Source organism: Stegastes partitus, unplaced genomic scaffold, assembly GCF_000690725.1.
Source record: "Stegastes partitus isolate 25-593 unplaced genomic scaffold, Stegastes_partitus-1.0.2 Scaffold403, whole genome shotgun sequence".
NCBI classification, from domain to species: domain Eukaryota; kingdom Metazoa; phylum Chordata; class Actinopteri; family Pomacentridae; genus Stegastes; species Stegastes partitus.
Genome location: NW_007578134.1, coordinates 495,456 through 516,222, shown reverse-complemented (window position 1 = coordinate 516,222; position 20,767 = coordinate 495,456). Strand labels below are relative to the sequence as shown.

General features: G+C 43.6%; 1 protein-coding gene across 1 annotated transcript; it reads right to left on the bottom strand.

Moving 5' to 3' along the window:
• Positions 1–632: 632 nt before the first annotated feature.
• On the bottom strand, positions 633–18,694 carry mgab (MAX dimerization protein MGA b; the record flags this gene model as incomplete). The annotated part of the gene is made up of 13 exons (XM_008285481.1): positions 18,507–18,694; positions 13,988–15,128; positions 10,857–11,325; positions 10,615–10,714; positions 9,160–9,273; positions 8,927–9,061; positions 5,807–5,920; positions 5,226–5,625; positions 3,916–4,123; positions 2,382–2,625; positions 1,949–2,127; positions 965–1,190; positions 633–862 (listed from the first exon to the last, which is right to left on the bottom strand). Coding segments are annotated over exons 2-13 (3,537 nt in total), but the record flags the coding sequence as incomplete, so codon positions are not given.
• Between the last annotated feature and the right edge of the window lie 2,073 nt (positions 18,695–20,767).

Below are 20,767 nucleotides of genomic sequence, written 5' to 3'. Positions count from 1 at the left end.
ATTTTTAACTTTCTGACAGTCTGTGAACGCACCATCTGGAAAGCTAATCAAAAACAAGCTTAAAATTGCAATACTTCATCAAAATCACTTCATTCTACCTTTTTTTAATTTAAAAACTGAGCAAACATTAAACGTTTGCACCAGATTCTGCAAAAAACAAGCTAGCTTTTCAGCTGAACTGCAGGCAGTGTTTACCCAGAGCAGAGAGGAGCGAGGATAAGGATGAAAATAATACATAGTTGATCAATAAAATAAATGCAGGATGGATCAAAAGCAGTTTGGAGAAAAGCAAGTTGTTGGAGGATACACTCAACAGGGGGACACATCTTTATATAGAGCGTAGTAGTGTTTAATTTTTTGGTGACACCTTGGAACTTGGTAAAGTGTTGCACATGTTGATCGCAGTTTTTTTGAATTTTGCAAAATAAATAGTCTATAAAATGTAGCTTTTGTCCTTTTTTTTTTTTTAAATTTAATTGATTTATGGCATCCTAACTGTGTCTTGCTGAGTTCTCTCTATTTCTAGCCACGTTTGTTCTGCTTCCACAGAGATGCAGAACTTTATATCGCAGCGAAAAATGAGCCCGAGAGAGAAAAAGGTGCGACAGGAGCACAGAACCCGTGAGACCCACCCTGTAGGTGACGAGGGAGCCGCTGGGCTTCCTCATGAAGATCTTGGTGACTGGACTGATGCAGTACGGTCCCACGTAGAACCGCTGAGAGAGCCGGTTCTGATTCATGCGTTCACACAGCGCCTCCAGCACCATCGTTCGGTCCTTCTTCCACTGACACGCCGACTGGATCTGGATCTGCTTCTTGGCTTCAGATTCACCGGCTGTAGTTTCCTGAGATGGTTTTTCTGCTGTACAGAAACAAGTATATTTAACACAAAACCAAAGCATTTAGGAAAGTGCAAGCAGGAACATCTACAGCTCAGTTATATTTATCACTTTTATGTTTTTACCTGCTTTTCTAACAGTCGGTACGGCGCTGTTCTGCAGGTGGTCGGTGTGATTCTGCGGTTTGGTTGCAGCGCCTGGTGCAGCTTCGGCTCCAACAGCCTCCTCATCAGGGATCTTCAGCTCCATGGTGACTTCAGGAGGAGGTTTGCTGTCGAACGCTCGGACACGTGCGCACGTCATCATGCTCTCCAGGTATTTATACACCGGATCCTTGTCCTCCTCGCGAATCTGCATCCATCACATTTGTTTGATTTGAGGTTAAAAAACAGTGACAAATGGTATTATATTCATTAAAAAGGAAAGCTTTCTAACTTACTATCAAATACTAATAAATAAATTGCTTTTTCATTTAAGTAATGTCAAAGAAAAAGTGAGTAAAACACTAAAAATTAGAACCATTTTGGGTTTTTTTTGTCTTAGAATAAAGCCTCTTTTTTTGGTCTATTGAACAAAACTTGTACAAATATATCTCTACATGTACACTTAGACCTCTTTCATACTGTATCTGCTGCTATATGTCCATATATCAGTATGTTCATGGACTGTAGCGTAACTTCTGCTTAGAGGCTAAACTGCATTTTACTGTCTTGGTATTTGCACTGACAATAAAGTTGATCAGTTTGAATCTAAAACAAGACATTTGAAGGTAAACTAATATTTTCTGACGTTCAATAAATGATCAGCCAATTAATGGAAAATTCAATTCAATTCAATTTAAGGGGGGAAAAAAATTATGCTTTGAGTCAAATTCATCCTAAATGTTGCTTATCGTGTGTTTTGTCTCATTTTTGAAGAATTGCATAAATTTAAATTAATATATATATGTATATATATAATGTTAATATACGTCTATTATTACCATCAGATCAGTTTTTTATTTTAACATGAATACCTGTACACCTCTAAATGCAAACTCAACCTGAATCCAACACTTTTACAATCTATAAAAACTTCCAATTAAGCCCAACTAGAGAGTTTTATTTTACCGGCAGTACTGGACGAGGTGGGATGCAGCGTCTGGGGACCTTCGGTGGGACCACACAGACGGGAGAACTTTTAGGAGTGCAAAGCGGCTCCGGATCCTCGTCGTGAACGTTGCGGTTCCACAGTTTATTGACATGGGAACCCGGGAGAGGCTGGACCGCATGTTCCATATTAGTCAGAGCTGGGGAGGAAGTGAAAGCGTCTCGTTAACGCCTCGAACTTGCTGAGAGTTTAAACCAAACTGAGCAGGAAAAGGCCATAAAACAAAACAGGAAATTAAAAAAAAAAAAAGGAAGGGTTTTCTATCTCTTATGTGTGTGACTGCAGCGTTAGATTACGCAATCCAGGTAAAACATGCTGCAATTGAGGGAATGTTGTGTTATTAAACCATCTGTGCAGAGGTACAGCAGTCACACTGATGCTCCTTGATCTTACAGTAAACAGGGCTGGTCTGTGGTTCGCTCTCATCTGCTGCCGCCGTCTGCTGCTTGGTGATCTTGCGTTTGAAGCAGGCGCAGCCAAACATGCATTCAGGCCGTCTGCAGTGCAGCGGGCCTCTGCTCGCATGCTGCAGACTGGAACAAACGCAGCCCAGCCTGCAGAACGCCCGACCACACGCAGGCACCGCAGGTTTCGTCTTTGGAAAAGGGACGGTTTTTGAGATCTGACCGGTCGTCATCTGATAAAAAGGAAAGAACATGACGAGAATCAGCAACTTGAAATACAAATGTGTGTGTTCTACACGTAACATGACAGTTTGTGTGTCTATCAGCCAAGTATTGTTCTCTGTAGAGATCGATCAATGTGGTTTTGTGAGGGCCGGCGTCAATTATTGGTAATGGAACAACGGCGATAACTGATATCTGGAACTGATATAGATTTTAACTGATTTATCAACAGCATCCTACCGAGGTTACTGCATTAATAAAGATTAATGCTACGGAAAAATACATATATACATTAAATATTGTATAATAACTGTGTGATAGCAGGGAACCAGTCATTCATAACTAGAATACTTTATTAATAATGATTACCATAACTGAAATGTACAACAGAAATGGGAGTGATGACAGCTAAGCATCACGTGATGCTACAATGTTCTCCTGTTTACGGATTGATCGATTGATTGGGATCAATAACAGCTTGTTTCCTGCATTTACATCAGTTGTTCTTCTCTGTTTTGTTCATCTTTCTCTGTTCTATCATGTTTAAAGCATTTAAATCATTTAAAGTATTATTACTTGTTGTTTTCCAATCACAATTTCAGACCAATCTGTCGCAGCCTCCTAACTTAGCTGCTAGTCGTTAGCGTAGCCACTGTGCAAGTAGCTTCTGATTCGATTTGGGCTTCTTGTTCTGTTCTTGCAGGTTGTGTTTCTGCTAGAGTGACATGTCTGTCAGGTACAACACGTTATCAAAGTTAATCTGGTTTTAGAAAGATGCTACTGTGTTCCAGATCGTTAGCCGCTGCAGGCTAAGAGGCAAAGCAAACCTCTCAGCGAAAGCTGTAGCATAGCACCTTTGGCAAATAACTTCCAGCTGCACCGCTGAAATAACCTATAAATTAATCACTTGTAGGTAATTCTCAAATCCGCATATGCACCTTTTTGTCTCTCTGTGTAAACAATAGCTTTCAGTGATTGGCTGTTACTTGTGACATGTAGCCAATCAGATAGAGTTGTGGGCGGGACATTTCTTGAGACCACAAAGCCAAAGTAGTGCGTTTGCAATAATCTGCCAATAAGAATAATGATACCAATAATCTAAAAATGCTACAAATGGGCCTCATGAATCGGTCATCCCCTAGTTTTCTGTATCTTCTATGGATTATATTATAAAAACAAAGGTTGTTTTCGCAGTTCAAGTCAGCACTGAAGCATGAAAAAAAGCAGAACATGAGCGTTAAAGGACACTCCTGCACCCCCGCCCTGCTCGCTGGAGTTCACCTGCACGACACGCCGCATACCTGTTTGGTCAGTATTACCGACAGGGCCATGGACAGCCTGTCTGCAGTCAGCTGGGTTCGCCTCGCGCCCTCCCTCATCGCTCTCATCTCCATCTGCAGCAGCCTGACCTGGAACTTGGTGAGGCCCGAAGCCTTGAGGTTCACACCGTGGCTCAGACCGAAGCCCAACGCCGGTCTCTGAAAGGCACTCGAGAGGTGAACGGGCGATCTGCAGGAGCAAGAAGAAACGATTAAAGGTGTGCAATTTAATTTATGTAGTTGCGGATTTTAAGCATCAACCACGTCCAAACGGCTCCACCGGTGCTGCATTTGGGGCAGCTGTGTTACTATAAAACTATGATTGAATTAAAAAAATCACACGAGAGAACTCACACTGGAGGCAGCAAGTCCTGCACAGCCGGGCTTTCTTTGTGTTAAATGGCTCAACACAACCTCCAACTCAATCACAGATAGCGGGTGTTTACAAGTCGTCACTTAGGACGTCTGAGGAGATGCATCTGAATGGAAGGTGTGAACTGACGTACTCAGACCTCCTCACTGTAATCAGGTGTGAGCCACAATTTTTAAATTGTTTTATCCACGGAGCCTGAGGTTGATTGTTTTTTGCTTAAGGCGGGTGAAATTTGGGGGCGTTTTTTTTTAAAGGGGGAAATCTCAAACAATAACAGGAGTTACGCTAAAATAATCATTTAAATAAAAGACGTGTAATCTTGCTTAGCCAGGCGGGTTTATATATTGGTGTGGCTGCTCGTCAGTAAAATTCTGTTACAGGAAAAAACAAACAAACAAAAAAAAAAAAACGCTACAGCATGTATACATTTCTTTAAACCAATCAGTCGCCTTAGGAGGAGCTAAGCAAAGGATGCGACTTCGCTGTTCCTTCAAAATAGCGACGGGGGAATTGTTTTGCATGCAGGGAGCCGAGAACTTTCATTCAAATGGATAGTCCTCCGAAAAAAGTAGCCGTGCTAGTGTACTGCACAATCCAAATATGATGCAAAACTTGAGATTTTCAGTGTTCGGTTGCTGCCCAGAGATTGTTGTTTATTTTATTTTGAAAGAACGCAGATAGTGGAAGTAGAGGAGAAGCCAGCAGACCGGAGCGACCAATGGCAGGTTTATAACGACGTAGTACATGAACAACTTGGAATGTTTATTTGACAGGATACGTCACAATTTCTGGCGCTGTACACCAAACAATTAACTGATTAGTTACTTATATAGCCAAAAGTTGCACCAAAACTCCTTAAACAAATGTGATTAAATGTTGAGAATCTTCAAAGATGACAAAAAGCCAAATGCCTCCGTACCTCTGTGGGACATCAGCAGTGCAGACGAACCCAGAAGCAGCAGCTGGTTGCGTGTTTGATGAAGGACTTTGAGGTTTGGACTGAGGTTCTGCTTCTTTGGGGTTTTCAGGACTCGCCAGCGGAGGAGGAGGCGAAGTCAGCGCAGAGTACAGGAGGGGCTTGTGGGAAAGAGGACAAGGCCTATTGGCCTTCGCCGGGGGTCTGGAGGCGGCGTGTCGCTGCTTGAGGACGCTGTCCAGGGTCTTCACGTAGCTGGAGCTCTTCGCCGGCAGCTGATAGGCCACCGAGCCCTCCGGGTCGGTGGAGAAGGCGGCGGCTCGCTCGCTGATCTGCTGAGCTTCGCTTTCCAAGTACTCGTCCAACATGTTGCTGCAGAAGGCGGACAGGTTCTTTTGTAATCCTGTTGGAGCGAAAGAATAAAGAGACTTTAATTTATCGAGGAAGAATAATGAATCAGGCGCGAGTGCATTCAGCTGGTTTCAGTTCAGTTAATCTTCTGGTGATTAGAGCGACTCTGCTAATCTCATTGCGCGATAAAAAGGGGAAGCTGCAGCTGCAACCAGACGAGCAGAAAACCTCACCTTCGCTGTGAGGGGGAGACGTCTCTTTGCTTCTCGTGAACTTGTTCTTCCATCCCTTTATTTTCGTCACGTCGCTCGTCTTTCCTGTTCGGGAGATGAAGGTTAATCCCTCATCTGTGAAGGAAACACACGGCGTCAGGCCTTGGGTAAAACAGAGCGGCACAAAAACATTCAAGAGGCTCCACAATGACGGAATCTGATTTCCATTTCATTCTCTGTGGTGAAAAGAAAATTACGTTCATTTAGAGCGAACGCATTCTGCACATTTACACGGTTTTTAATTGTATTTTGAGGTCGACTAGAAAACGTTCTTATCTTTTAATGTGCGAAAACACCATTTCCCTAATACAGCACCTCTTTTAACCCTGTCTCTCTGAAACACCGGCTCTTTTCTCTTTCAGACTCCTCTCCTGACACACCCAGTCTGCCACCAGAATCGAGGCCATGTTGATTCGTAAACCCAGACCAGAGCTTAGGGATGCACCTCCAGTGAGGAAATAAGGCAGCTGCTCGTTCTTTTGTTCGAGGACCAAAACTAGCCGTTAGCCAGGCGTTATGCAAATGTGTTACTACATGGTGATGCAGATAAGTAACGGGAGGGAAGAATGGTCTTCAAACGAGGCAGGACAAACTGACATATTTCAATGCTGTGTGAATAACTTCATCTAGGCTGCAGGAAGTAAGTCACTGAGGGAATGTAAAATCGATGCCTCACGACTGGAAGAAGCTGCCGTTAATTGTTCTCCACCTGGCGGCCTCTTTGTCACACAGGTGAGGCCCAGCTGGGATACAAACAAAACAAAAAAAGGCAAAAGACAAAAAGCCATGCCTCTGCTAACACAGACTTCAGATGCCCAACATGTAATAAAACCTGTGGATCAAGCGTTTGCACTCCACAGCGATCAAAGAAAACACTGTGAATCAGGAGGACTCCCATCGATGGACGTGATAAACTACCATAACACAGCCAGACATCCTGACACATGAATATAAAACGCGAGAAAACCATTCTGGAGCTATTCCTAGACCATATTCTCATCTCTTTTCGGGCTTGTTTCTTCCATTTCAACGTCATGCGAGGCTTTAATGTGACACGGCTGACAAACTACACGAGACGTCCAGGAAGCAGGCGATTATTACGCTGCCGTCGGTAATTTATCGCACCAAATACAGGAGACTACCTGCAAATGTGCCGTCTAAATTTAGAGCGAGGGGGATAATTCCACTGAGAAAAAAAAAAACACCGCAGCCGTCATTAAGGAAACGCGTGGTGCAATTACACAGATTCACCGTCGCTCTGGCTTTGATCACAGCTGATTTTTAACATCCGTCTCTGAACACAAGGAACAGTTACAGGACAAAACGACCCTCATGCCTCATTTGCAATCAGGTGAAAACTGTTGAGACTGTTGAAGCCCACAGAAGGTTTAATGTATTTTGTTTCTGTGAACATTTACTCGTACGGCCAGATCTATCTCCATGGCGTCGTCAGTACTGGAGGCTGCAGGTCTGACTGCACCTCATTATCATTCGGTTTGTTCGTATTCCTTTAAGCTAAGGAAGTTATTGGTTATTTAACTATTTGAAAATACATGAACCAATATGGCAGAAAGATGAGTCACCGGTTAGCTGCAGTACCTGGCTGCACCACCAGGTGCTGTGTAACACTGTACTGACCCAAGAAGCCACTGGCAGTTCCTTGTTAGCAAGCAGAGAGCATTGTGGGAGTTTAACCAGTAATGAACCACCATGAGTAAGTCGTCTGTGATGCTTAATGCCCAACGTTCAGAGCTCCTGTTTTGTTGACGAGCTCCAGTGCACTAAGACAAAATTATTGTGGTTTAATGGTTGATCATCTTATTATAACATCTACAGGAACTTATTTAAAGTTTGCATCCTTGCTTTAAACCAATCGCGAACGTGTTGGCCGGTGTTAAGCCCGGGATGCAGCGGTGGTGTCCCTGCGATTGTCGTGATCGGGGAATTGTTTTGATGGAACATTTGCAGTACTGTCAAAATAAAGGAGAATTCATTGAAAGAACCAAGCAGGGCTGTTCTTTCTAAAGAACTAAACTGCCTTTTAGCACAGTGTGGTCAGGTCAGGTTGTTAGATCCGCTACTGGTAACCTGTAATCCAGCACTACCTGCTTCAGGGTCGAGTCGCCGGTGACTAAACTGGCACCAGTCCCCCTCTGGGGCTGGTGAGGTGGGTGGTTAGACACCCTGATGGAAACAAAAACAAGATTAAAGGGCGTCGGCTCAGGTGGGGCAACGACGGCCATCTAGCAAATAAGAGAAGACTGGACCTGCGTGGAGGAAACCACCAGACTGGTTCAACGTGCAGGAAGCCGGACCCAACAAGCGTCGTGGAGTACGACCAGGACACAGTGACACACTGTTTGCCATCCACTGCATCCTAACCCATCTCTAGTTGTCTTGACCACATCTTGCCACTGGATCCAGATGGGTCGGGACGAGAGAGTGAGGCTGACGATTTGCGCAACTCTCCCTCACTTTATTCCAAGTCATGATGCCTTTCAGCGTAGTGTAATACAAGTGGTATGAGAGGGAACTGGACTTCTGCACCTCCTCCTGGCTCCGTCTTCAGGCTTTAGAGAACATAACTCATGATAGGAGTCTTTGGCAAATCTTAGGCCTTCACCCAGATCACATAAGACAGCATGACAAGCGACTAAGTCTCAGGTAGGAGCAGAACAAGATTTAAACAGAGAAATTTCATGTGAAGCCACAAGTGAGTGTTCACGTCTGGTCTGACTTGTTTTTTTTGAAGCATATGTTCTGCTCGTCTGTTTGGAGGATTTCAGGAAAAAGAGCAGCACTTTAAAATTCTGGCATTTTTATTTATTGCTTTTTGTTCCATATTTGTGCCTACCGCTGCTTTGAAACAAGTAAAATTCAAATAACAAGTGCTTCCCCTTAATCTCTACATCTGTTTGTTGTCTTACTATGACAACAAAGCTGCGGCAGCAAATTATCCACAACAGGCAGCATGTTGCGCAGAGCTGAGCTGAAAATGACACATCTCCGTGTCCACAAAAGCCCAGTTAAGCGGCCTGAGAATCGAACATGCACAAAACGCCAGAGATCGGTTCGACTCACCGCCGGGAGACGGAGCCGCTGCGCTGTTTTGTTCTGGTGGATTTGGAGGCGGCGGCGGCGGCGGCGGCAGGCGGACCCCCAGATACTGCAGGTCGATGGGCTTGGAGGGGTCGAGGGAGCTCAACTTGAGGCCAACTGGGGAATGGAAGAGGAGGAGTCAAACAGGATGCATTCACGTTGTTTTAATGGGGTGTAACCTGGTTAAATGCAGAGGCGTTTACGTGTGAACTGACCCTCCTGCAGCACAGGATGGATGACCTGCCGGTGTTTGAGAACCCGGAGGTCGTTCAGCAGGACGGCCTCGAGTCGAGCGATTTTCTCCTGATCGGTCTCTGGAGTCACCTCCACTAAAAGACCACAGAAGTGGAATTTACACGACGTTTAATTAATGCAAAATAAAATGGAGCTATTGAGAAAATTAAACTGAAATTAAACTCTTAAATAAGAGCAAAAGTATTGGGTTTTTTGTTTGTTTTTTAAATTTTAAATTTGTTTGTTTTTTAAATTTTTCATTCCATCACGAATCACAATTTTAGACCAGTTCTTGCTCAACTGTGTCCGATTTGTCTGAATTTTTTGTAGTATAAAGCACGGATATGTATAAAGATATCTGTGAAATTTTAGCTTGATATATCAAATACTTCCAGAAATAATTTTTTAACATTTGCCCGTCGACCCACCTTCAGCACATTCTTTACATCTTTAAATTTGAGGCTGTTTGAACGACAATATCTCAGAAACTATTAAAGATATACGTCTGAAATTTTCACTGTTGTTTCTCATCAAGTCACTGATTAAGAATCTGCAATATCAGACAAGTTGACCAAATATTGTTTGATTATAGCCGAGTTAAAATAGGACAAAAAATCAATCTATCTAGGAACTCACATTCGCAAACAAATTGATAATACCGAATTCAGCTAGCGATATTTTCTAAACCATCTGTAGCTGCATGTCACAACAATACAAAACATATAGAATACCTTTAACATGAATCAGCAAATCAGTCAATGACATGATGAGAAATAACAGCTTTTATGTTTAATAGTTCTTGAGATATTGTTCAAACATAGACTCAAATTTCAACGTGTGAAAAAAGCTGCTTCAAATGAGTCGACATTCAATTTCTTAAAAACATTTTATCTCAGGAAGTACCCGACACATCGATCTAAAATTTCACAAACATCTTCATTAATATCCAGATGCCATTTTCAGTATCCACCGTTTATTACTGATATTATTATTTTTGTGGTGCAACTTGTCAAAGCTGCTCAATCATTTATGAAAGATGTGACTTTTCATGACGGCTTTAATTTAGTTTCATATTTCAACTCACCCATTATCACAGACTGTTTGAACTACTTGTCCAGTATTGTAGATTTTGAATCAGTGACATTATGAGAACTAACAGCAAAAATTTCAGACTTTTATCTTTAGTAGTTCCTGAGATATTGTTCTTCAAATTTTAATGTGTGGAAAAAATGGGCTGAAAATGGGTCGACGTGCAATTTTTCTTTAAAAAAATAAATAATTACCTCAAAAAGTATTTGATACGTGAGGCTAAAATTTAACACAAACCACTTTAAAAATCCATAGTTTAGGATCGAAAAACTTCAAGCAAATTGCAGCAGAAGGATCATGTGAGATGAAATAACCTTTAGAGGATTCAAATAAATATAGATCTTTACGTTTCTCACTCGTCCGCTTCGTCTCCGGCGGCGTTGTTAAGGAAACTGGAGATGCCGGCGATGAGGCCGACTTGTCCCTGACGTGACCCTCAAGCGCTTCCTGTTACAGAAAAAACACATTTAAACACTTTACAGGACGGCGAGGAGCTTCAGCGGAAAAATTAACGCGCTCATAGTCGACTGGACGTGACGACTGCGGCGCCACACTTCTGATAAAATGAGAATTCTTTGCTGCATCTTACCTTGGAGGTAAACGACACAAACAGCAGGCCTTCTACATCATCCAGCTCCGGTTGCATAGCGACTGTCGATGACGGGCTGTGGGCTACTGTGGGGGAGGCAGCCGCTGCCTTCCAATCTCTTCCCCGGGAGTTCGCCCAGCGTCTGTTGATCCTCTTCCTCTTCTTGCGGTACCTGGGCGTGGAACTCGGGGTGGACGTCGAGAAAGCCGGAGTCAAGCGCCTCGCTTTGGGCAGCGTCCATGTTTTTGAGCCTGGCTGCTGCTCGGGGGTCACGCTGACGGCGACGGGCTCCTCTTTGGGCTCGTCGCTCTTCTGGACGAGGACGAGCTCGCCGAGCGAGTGCGGGCCTCGTATGCAGGGGACGTACAGGTCGTCTGGACCAGCAGGGTTGGACATGATGGGCTTCAGCACCAGTCTGGTCTCCGGCACCGGCGACGGCGAGGCAGGGACGCTGTGGCTCTTTGTGCTGCTGGAAACATAAAAACCAATATTGTTTATCGAGACTAAACACATAAAATGACTTAATGATGGGCTCATTAAAAAGCACATTAATTTGCGATGGTGCAGCTTGTTGCAGTGAGACTCTACGAAGCTAATTCCAGCAGCTTAATTCACAAAATACAACCAATTTCCCACATCGATGCACTTACCATTGAACAATATATGTAATAACAGGGGCTGAACACAATAATAAAACAGCATCAACAACATTTACAGACCACTATGTGTCCTGTGAATGAGTCCACGTCACCACTATGTACTTGTCCTGCCACACATTAGATTCTTCTGATGTTGGAGGCGTCAAAAGTTGGTTAAATGTCGACCAGAGAGGCAAGAAGCTAAAACATCAACATATAAACTTTATGGGTCGCCAATGCCACACTCGTTTGACGATTCTACACTTTTCCCCTCATTTCTAAGGGCCAATAATTGAAAATTTAGCTTCTGCTGGAGCCATTCAGTCATTTAGATCAGCTGTTAACTATTCAATCTGCGTCTTCACCAAATCTCACAGCTGTGGGAGTTTTATTTCTGCAGATATTGAACCTTTAAAACAGGCTTCCCAGGGTGAAAATAGAGAAATTCACAGGTCTGAAAACATGTAAAAGCCTCGAAATTCAGCCAAAAATATTTTACAGAACTCGAGTTTTGGATCCCAAATAACAAAATCAGTAAATTCTGAGCAAAATATGAAAAAGATGGAGCAACATGTTTTTCTAAATGGACAAAGACTGACACCATTTCAACCCCCAGCTGGTTAAAGAGCCGATTCTTTTCTCTGGTTGTCTTCAGCACTAGTTCACACAATCCTTAGTTTTAACTGTGAAATGTTTACGCTTAAACAAATAGGACGTTTTATGTATTTATTTAATTTTGCTCCTTTTATTTTGGTTGATAAGTCAGGACTCCCACAGCACAGTGTGGTTTTGTTTGATGTTTTGGCAGAGCTCACTCTTCATTTAATTCATATACTACCTTTGATTTGTTTGTGTTCACCACAACTTCTGTTACAGCACATTTACTGTAAATAAACAATTAACTCCCCTGTTAAAAAACGCTTTTGTGCGGCTGCTTGAGGCCGCTGAAGGATGGCCTTTCACGTTCAGGTACCCCGAGGCTGGGCGGAGCTTCAACAAATATTCTGATCAGTTCTTATCATGGGTCACGTCACCAGACTGCATTATATGTTAGTTGTTACTGATTCTTTATCCATCATTTATATATATATATATATGTGCCTTAAATCACCCAGAAGCTTTTATTATGATCAGTTAACTTAGATTAGGAGATTAAGGTTGCACAAAAATCTTCTTTTTTCTCTTAGTACCAGTATGTTTTTGTTTGGTTATTACTGCAGACCACAATACAAAAACACAACAAATATACCTGCATAATGGAGATATTTTTTTTCAATTGTTAATTACAAAACATCAGTGAAAAGTGAAACTATCCCACATAGTTCCAGGGTGTGAATGTGGAGACTTTTCTTTGGTTACTTACTAGTTAACATAATTCTTAGTTTTAGTGGCGACTGAAAGGTTTTAGGCTCAAATAAATCAGAAGTTTTGCAAATGTTTTACTCTTTGTTCCTATTAAGGGCCTCTCTACTGAACAGCATCACGTCTGATATGTGAGCTGTTCCTGTTATTTAGTCCATTATTTGTACCTATAGCTACATCTTCAATGATTATCTGGAATGTTTAATCATATTATCATCACTGCAGTAGCAACTGAGCAGAAACGTAAATGTACAAATGCATCATTTCTGTGCATTTAGTAACTGACGGGCAACGATTTTAAGATCAACAGTTCGATACAAGAACACAACACACATATACACACATAATAAACATCCATCCATCATCTATACACACCGCTTCATCCTCACTGTGGTCACCAGTCTATCACAGGGCCACACTTAGAGACAGACAACCAAGCACACTCACATTCACACCTACGGACAATTTAGAATCATCAATTAACCTCAACATGTTTCTGGACTGTGTGGGAGGAAGCCGGAGAACCCAGAGAGAACCCACGCTGCACGGGGAGAACATGGAGACTCCACACAGGGTGTCCTCAACGGCGACTTTCTAGCTGCGAGGCAACGGTGCTAACCACTGCGCCACCTTGCAGCCCCACTTAATAAGCATATTTTTCAATTGATAATTAGGAAAGAGAAAACATATTTCAAACTGTCCCACATAGTTTTTGAGTTTGCACTGAAGCCTTCTGTGTAATGTCACCGCATCAAGGAGATTCTGAAACCTGTCAGAGAAGGTGAAAGACTCTGAGATTTGAAGCCATTTCACAGCTTTTCTTGACATTTAAAGCAAAATGGAAACATGTTCCTCCATAATATGTGTAAATGTCTGATTTGTGAAGCTGCTGTTTGGTCTTCTGCTACAGCGCCTGATTTGGATCCAATAAAGCAGGTCTGGTTCGGTGCTGACGGATATGAGGGCGTTCTGGGTGAACACTTTGAAATGAAATGAAAACAACGCGCTGCTTGTGTTCTGACAATCTTCTCTGGACAGAACTCGATCAGAAAAACCGTCTCACAAAACATTTATTTATATTTAAGACGAATATCGGCCAGAAGAAAAAACGTGAAATCGAACCCATCGTACCTCAGATCCACGGCGTCCTGTTTGTCCTCGCTGGGTTCGGCAGCAGGTTTTAAAACCGGCGCCTGAGGTTCCGTCTTCACCGCCGGTTGGGCCTCGGCGCTGACCCGCTGCAGACGAGGGTTGTGTCCGTCCTCCCTGAAGCCCTTCGCGAACGGGTTGTGATTAATCTTCAGCTGCGTGATGCGAAAGTTCTGGTAGGTCGTCACCGCCATGAACTCGGTCTGCGGGAACGTGAAGGTCATGCTCTCTGGTCCCATCACCACCGGCTGCTCCGCCGTGGGCTTGGCTCCGTCCAGCACCGGGATCACGTGCAGCCGGGGGATGTAGCGGTGCATGGAGTGCAGGATGATGTGACCGTCCTGGTCCTGGGCGTTGTTGGTCAGTTTGAGTTTGTAGAAAGACACCAAACCGTTCATCCACTCAGAACCTCGGCACGGTGAGTAGTGGTGGGGGAACGCCCGGATCAGACCCTGACCCTGGTGTTCTGCCGGGCCGTGGACCTCCCATTTAGTGGCGCTCCAACGGTACCTGAACTGACCGGATGGGACTATAGACAGGACCAGACTGTACTGCTGGTCCGGGTCGAGCCCAGCCAGGCGGTAGCGGCAGTAGGGGAACATGCGGCGGCCCGGTTTGGTGAGGATCATCTCGGTTCCGCAGCCGTAGAACTGCTTCCACACGCTGTTGTTCTCCAACGTGACGCTGACGCCCTTGAAGGTGAGCACGGGGGGCAAGTCGTTCTCCAGGTCCGCCGTGCCGAACGTGGTGGACGGCACCGAGGAAACCCACGACTCGGACGCGAGACTCGTCCCCGAGCAGGTGAGCGAGTCGGACGCCGAGGCCATGTGTGAGGTAGCTGGACTGGTTTCTAGGGTGGAGGTGGAGGTGGCGGCGGGTTTGGCCGGACTGGCTTCAGCAGGGGAGGACCGAGCCGGGCCGCAGTCGTTGCTCGCCACGGAGACGGCTTTACTCTCAACATCTGCATCGCCACTGAAGGTAGGCGTAGAAGCGGTCGGAAAAGGAGGATCCGGAGACGGGACCGAAGCAGCCGAGAGGAAACTCCCCGTCTGATCCGCCGCTCGGCTGACCTCCATGGAGGCGAGTTCAGAGTCCGACATCAGCGACGGTCGGCATCGGACACCTGACGACGAGGAAACAACTGAAGATTAGAGCAGCTACATGCATCGTACAGATTCAGGATTAGATGAGACAGAAAACAGGACACAAGCAGCAATTAGAGCTCATCGGAGCGGAACAAACACTGGCAGAGAGGAAACAAGACGCACTGAGAAATGTAAACACACCAAGAATGTGTAGCTTCACTCCGAAACTGGTGCAAAAATACTGAACGCTTTCATGCACATTTGATCAGTTTGTGGTTTTTTACAGAAGCTCCACTGTCTGACTAATGAATGAACCCACAGCTAGTTGCAGCATCGAGCTAATTCCTTCCTTTTAGCATCAGAATCTCGACCTCCTTTACTTTTCATGACACTCTTTTTGTTTTCTCGTTGTCTGCCGTTATTACAGAATGATCTTTTTGTGTCTTATTATATTGCACAGCCTTGAGGAACAGTTGCATTTAACTGCACAGCATGAGCATGTGACAAATAAAACCTCCTGCGTCTTCTTTTAACTCGTAAAACGTGGCTCATTTGTATTCAATCTTGTGGGTTTTATTTACATTTATGCTACCGAATCAGTCAAATATCTTTTTTCTTCTTTTGCATTGTGGTCATTTGATTTTGTTGTTTCATTTTTTTTTCTACTTGCACAATTTAATAAATGCTTTCTGTAGCATCTTGAAACTTGCTGCTATATAAATAAGCATCGTGGGGGTTTAGTTAATAAAGAGGCACCACGACAAAGTCTTCTGTGAGGCGTCTGACCTCCAGCACAGACACAGTAAATCTGGTGTTTTGTCCACTTTTTTTAAAGTTTAATATCCAAATATATAAATAATCAATATTATCTGTGGCGTTATAAAAGACATAATAGATGTTAATAAACAACAGCTCTAGGTTTTGTGGACATTGTTAAAAAAAAAAAGCTGATAATTCGTCTTTATGTTTGTTTAAAAGTTGGTTGTTTCCATTATTTTGTCCACAAGTTTAACAAACACGAGTGAGGAAAACATCTGGAACACGTCTAAAAACATCATCTCTGTGTATTAAAGTTACACATTTAGACTTTTTCTCCATTAAAAATCTAACTCTACACTGTTGCTGTCTTTGGAATGTGTGGATCTACAAGCAGCTCGAGCACACCAGCTCACCTACAACGCTGTAATTCAGCCAAACATGTTGGAACCAGAAAATGGAGAAGAACAATGATACAGAAAGTCCTGCACAGCTGACAGGATGGTTCTTGGTTACGTTTGAAACCCGGGAACCCTGGGAATCGATGTGCTGCAGCTTCGTTTAGGTCGTATTTCACTCTTGATAACACAATTTCTAAGGTAGAATCACAATTTCTGCCAAATCAAAGGAAGACGTGAGCGCAGACAAAACAAAGCGCCGACCGGTTTGCCGGCTGCGTGAACACCAAACTTCACAGAATCCGAATCAGCTCTTTGTGTCCAGGAATAACCAGACGGCTGCAGAGAAACTTTGGCCTCCTGAAAAATAAATTAGCTGCTAATGGATAAAGTATAATTTATTTACGACCCTGGGATACGAGAGGTCCTCTGGTGAGCTGACGCCGACTTCGTTTACAACACGAGGAAAACACGCAACACGTAAATTCAATAAAGACGTCAGACATGATGACACACATAAACGTATGAGTTTGTATTGTTTTGCATGGAGTAGTGTTAGGGTTTGAGCAGAGTTGGAGGTGAGCTGGTGTGCTGAACTGCAGCGAATGAGGAGGGATGAATAGAGACTTTTAAGATCTACATGAAGCAGGTTACATTTGAGGCATTTTAAGGCAGGAAGTGATTATTTTCTTTGTAAAATCTTGTTAATATTTACTTATTTTGACAGTTATTGTGGTATAAGTCATAATTTTTGTGGGAATTGTTCCATTTCTATTTAAACTAATATAAAAATCTGGTTATTTTTGCTGCAGTCTTTACCAAACAAGTATGTATCTTATGCAGGGAGGATATTATTTATAGGCCACGTTTATGATGGTTTGTTGTGACACATTTGTCCTTCAACAGCTCCAATGAGTCACATTTAACACTTGGATGTAATATTTCAATTAATTTTTCAACTCAAAAAGCGCAAAAACAACAACAACTAGTCCCCATTCCTCCAGTCTGGCTGCAAGTTATTAATCTGACATTTACTTTCTTGGTCAGCTGACGAGCTGGTTGGTCTCTGAAACATCAGAAAAAGGTTCAAAATGTTGATCAGCGTTTCCTAAAGATCAAGATGACAAATGTCTGGTTTTGTCTGGAACCCAAATATTAAGAAATTAGAAAATATTCACATTTAGGAAGCTGGAATCAGAGAATTTAGACTGTTTTTTTCTTTTAAATGACTCAATTATCAAAATATCCGGTGACTTGTTTAACAGTTATGGAATAATGAAGGCAGTTGTAACATTAAATATAAATAAATTAGAATTTAAATGGTCAATTTGTTGTAAAACACGTGATAAAATTGGACTGGCACCCCTTAAAAACACCTTTATATCACGTAAAACAAGCTTATATTAATCCCACGGTGGAGAAATGGGGCAGGAAAGGTGCAAAAATGTTGGAAATATCAGTAAAATAAAATTAAAATAAAGAAAAAGTATTGGTCGTATGGTGTAGATTCTTCTAAATATAGAAAAACTAGATGTTGCAGAATTATTCTATAGATGGAAAAACACTGAAGCTGCCCAAACCTGGCATAAGTAGAAAATACTAAAACTGAAAATACTGATATTGCAGATTCTAGTGATGCTGCAGAGACTCCTCCACATGTAGAAACACCACATACGAGTGTAAAACAGAACCTAAGAGCTGCTGTCTGAGCGTTTTGGAGCTGAGCTTAATCATTTCTGCTGCCGGTTTGAGAAAAGTGGACTTTGCCTTCCTGACAACTTCTCCGTGTCTGACCAAGCGGCCGCCTGATGGGACACAAACAGGCCCGATCTGACCGAACGGGAATAAAAAGAAAAAAAAAACGACCCGCAGCTTTCTGCTTCTGGACGCTCGAATGAAAGACGACAGAGAGCGAGCAGCTCTCCAGAGGAAGCCGGTGTTGTTGTCGTGCTGCCCCCCGCCGCTGCTCTCACTCACACCAGCACAAAGATGCTGCAGCCCCAAAGGTGTTAATCGGCCCCGAAGAGCGAATAAAAGCGAACCAAAGCGGCGCGTTTACACCGAAACCCCACTTATTCCATCCGCGGACCCGTTTCCCTCCAAAACAAAGCGGTGGGTTTGAGTTGCCAGACGGCGGCTCTTTCTTCCTTCACGCACGGCGGAGAGCAGCAGCAGCAGCAGCAGCAGCAGCCAGGCCGCCCCGCTCCGCTCCGCCGCCTCGACCAACTTGGAAAAGTTGCAGGTTTCACAAACGAGCCTCACCTTTTCGGTCTTCGGGGAACCTCGTGGCTCCGGAGGCGGCACACGGACGCGCTTCCTCCGCTAGAAGAGAATATTTCGCAGAAACTCCGCAAACTGTTGCGCGGCGTCGCTCGTCGCGGCTGGACGCGGCCTCGCAGGATCCCTTCGAGCACAAACGCGAAGTGGCAAATGGAGGCCGAGCGCGGAGCCACGCCACGGAGCTCCGACCCGGAGAGTGCACGCTGCGCAGCCAGAGCGCATGCACGACACCTCCACCCCTCCTCCTCCTCCTGCCCCCCCCTCTCCTCCCCTCCTCAATGGCGCGTGATTCCCGGGCGGCGAGGGAAGCGGGAGTCCGGTACGAGCTTCATCCCGCACGGTTTCATCCTCCTCTTCCTCCTTTTCCAACCTTTTTGTTTTTCTTTTTTTACGCAGGTTGGAGACCAACCGTGTGCAAGTTTGCGCTCCGATGTTGCGTGGAGCGACACTTTCTGCGCGTGTTTCCCTCACTTCTTCCACCTTTTTCTCACCCTCACACACACACACACACACATACACACACACTCACGTGACGTAACACGTTCACCATGGCGGCACCAGCTCCAGCAGCAGGCCAATGTGCGCAAACTCCCCCCGAGGACGACACTTAACCGGACGGTGGTTCCATCATGGAGCCTCAGGCCTGAAGAAAAAATCGAATAAAAATGCTAATATAAAACCTTTAAAAAAACATAATTTGTAACATCTCTACAACCCACCGCACTGCTTCCCCATTTATCTGTAGTTTGGTTCGTTTTGGCGACGCTGTGCGTAAAAGACGCCGCGAAAGCTCGATTGTGTTTCTGGGTTAAAATGGCGCTGCAGCTGAACGCAACAACAACAAATATGTACGCAAATAAAAGTCAGTTTTATAGCACAGGAGCAATGTTGTATAGGCTTCATCCAAACAGAAAACATGAACAATTAGTCTAAATGTTGCTCAATGGTGCAAAAATATATGTGAATGTAAACGGCTGTTTGCGTAATGAACCATGTTTTCACTTTTAATGAAAACTTGTTGTGTTCAGAAAAGGCTCTGGACTTGAATATTCTTCTTATGATCGATGCATTTTCAAAAAACTGTTGTAAAATATGAGAAAAATGGTGCAGAAAAGCTCCTGCTGGCTTCAGAATAAACACACCTGGAGTCTCCAAACAGGCTTTAATGTGTGAATGTGACCAACGTCTGCTTTGTAAAGTGAAATAACTCAATTATAGTGGAGTTAAAGTTACAAATAATCACGCTGGAGTGAGAATATTCAAGAAAAGAAATGATAAATAATCTAAATGTGGTGAATCATCATCATCATCACAGCTTCTTTTCCAACGAAACAGTTTTAACAAGAATAACTACAAAATTGTCTTTATGATGAAGGTTCAGCCAAAACCAGAGCGTGTGGTTCGTTTCGGTGCATGCAGGTGAAAAACAAGCAGGCTTTCCAATAACCGACAGAGCTGCTGCTGCTGCTGCTGCTGCTCAGGGCGGAGTCTCGGCAGGACGAGGAAGTGGGAGCTTCGTGTTTTCTGCTCCACGTGGAAATCCCGTGTTGATGCGCCGCAGACGGTTTCTGCAGATAAACAACAGTTCGGTTAAAGCTTCCAACCTACGCACACATTCGGCTTTGTCAAAACAGAAGCAGAATCTGCGTGGATTTCGCAACGTGGGAGAGTTTTTTTTTTCACATTGAGCTTCACACCCAGACAAGACGCAGACATGGAGCACAAAGCAACACCTGAGTGCAGAATGTGCCCCTCAGATACTTCTGCTTTTTCACGTTAGCCTGAAACAATAGGAGCTCACAGCGATGTCATGCATGAAATACAAACACTGTGCACCTTAAATATTAGTTTTATTGGATGATCAAGCAGAAAAAATGAACCCAGAGGTACAAGTTTGGTGAAGAAGCTGCAAAAACTTCACAAACTTGCAGCAAATTTACTCAAGTCCTGTAATTTAAGGCATAAATTGTACATTATTATCACATTTATTTTATTTAAATTGTAATATTTTACTACAATCAACCTATTTAGTGTAATATTTGTGTGTATTGTTTTATAGTTGCCTTTTATTATCATAACTATCCCTCTCATAGTTTGTTTTATTTAACTGTTTTTGTTCACATTAGTCTCTAAATCTATTTTTAACATCCCATGTTTTGTGAAATCAGCGGGCACGTTGTACTTTTTACTCGACTACATTTGTGTGGCAGCTTTATTTTGTTTACAAATTAAGATTTTTTGCA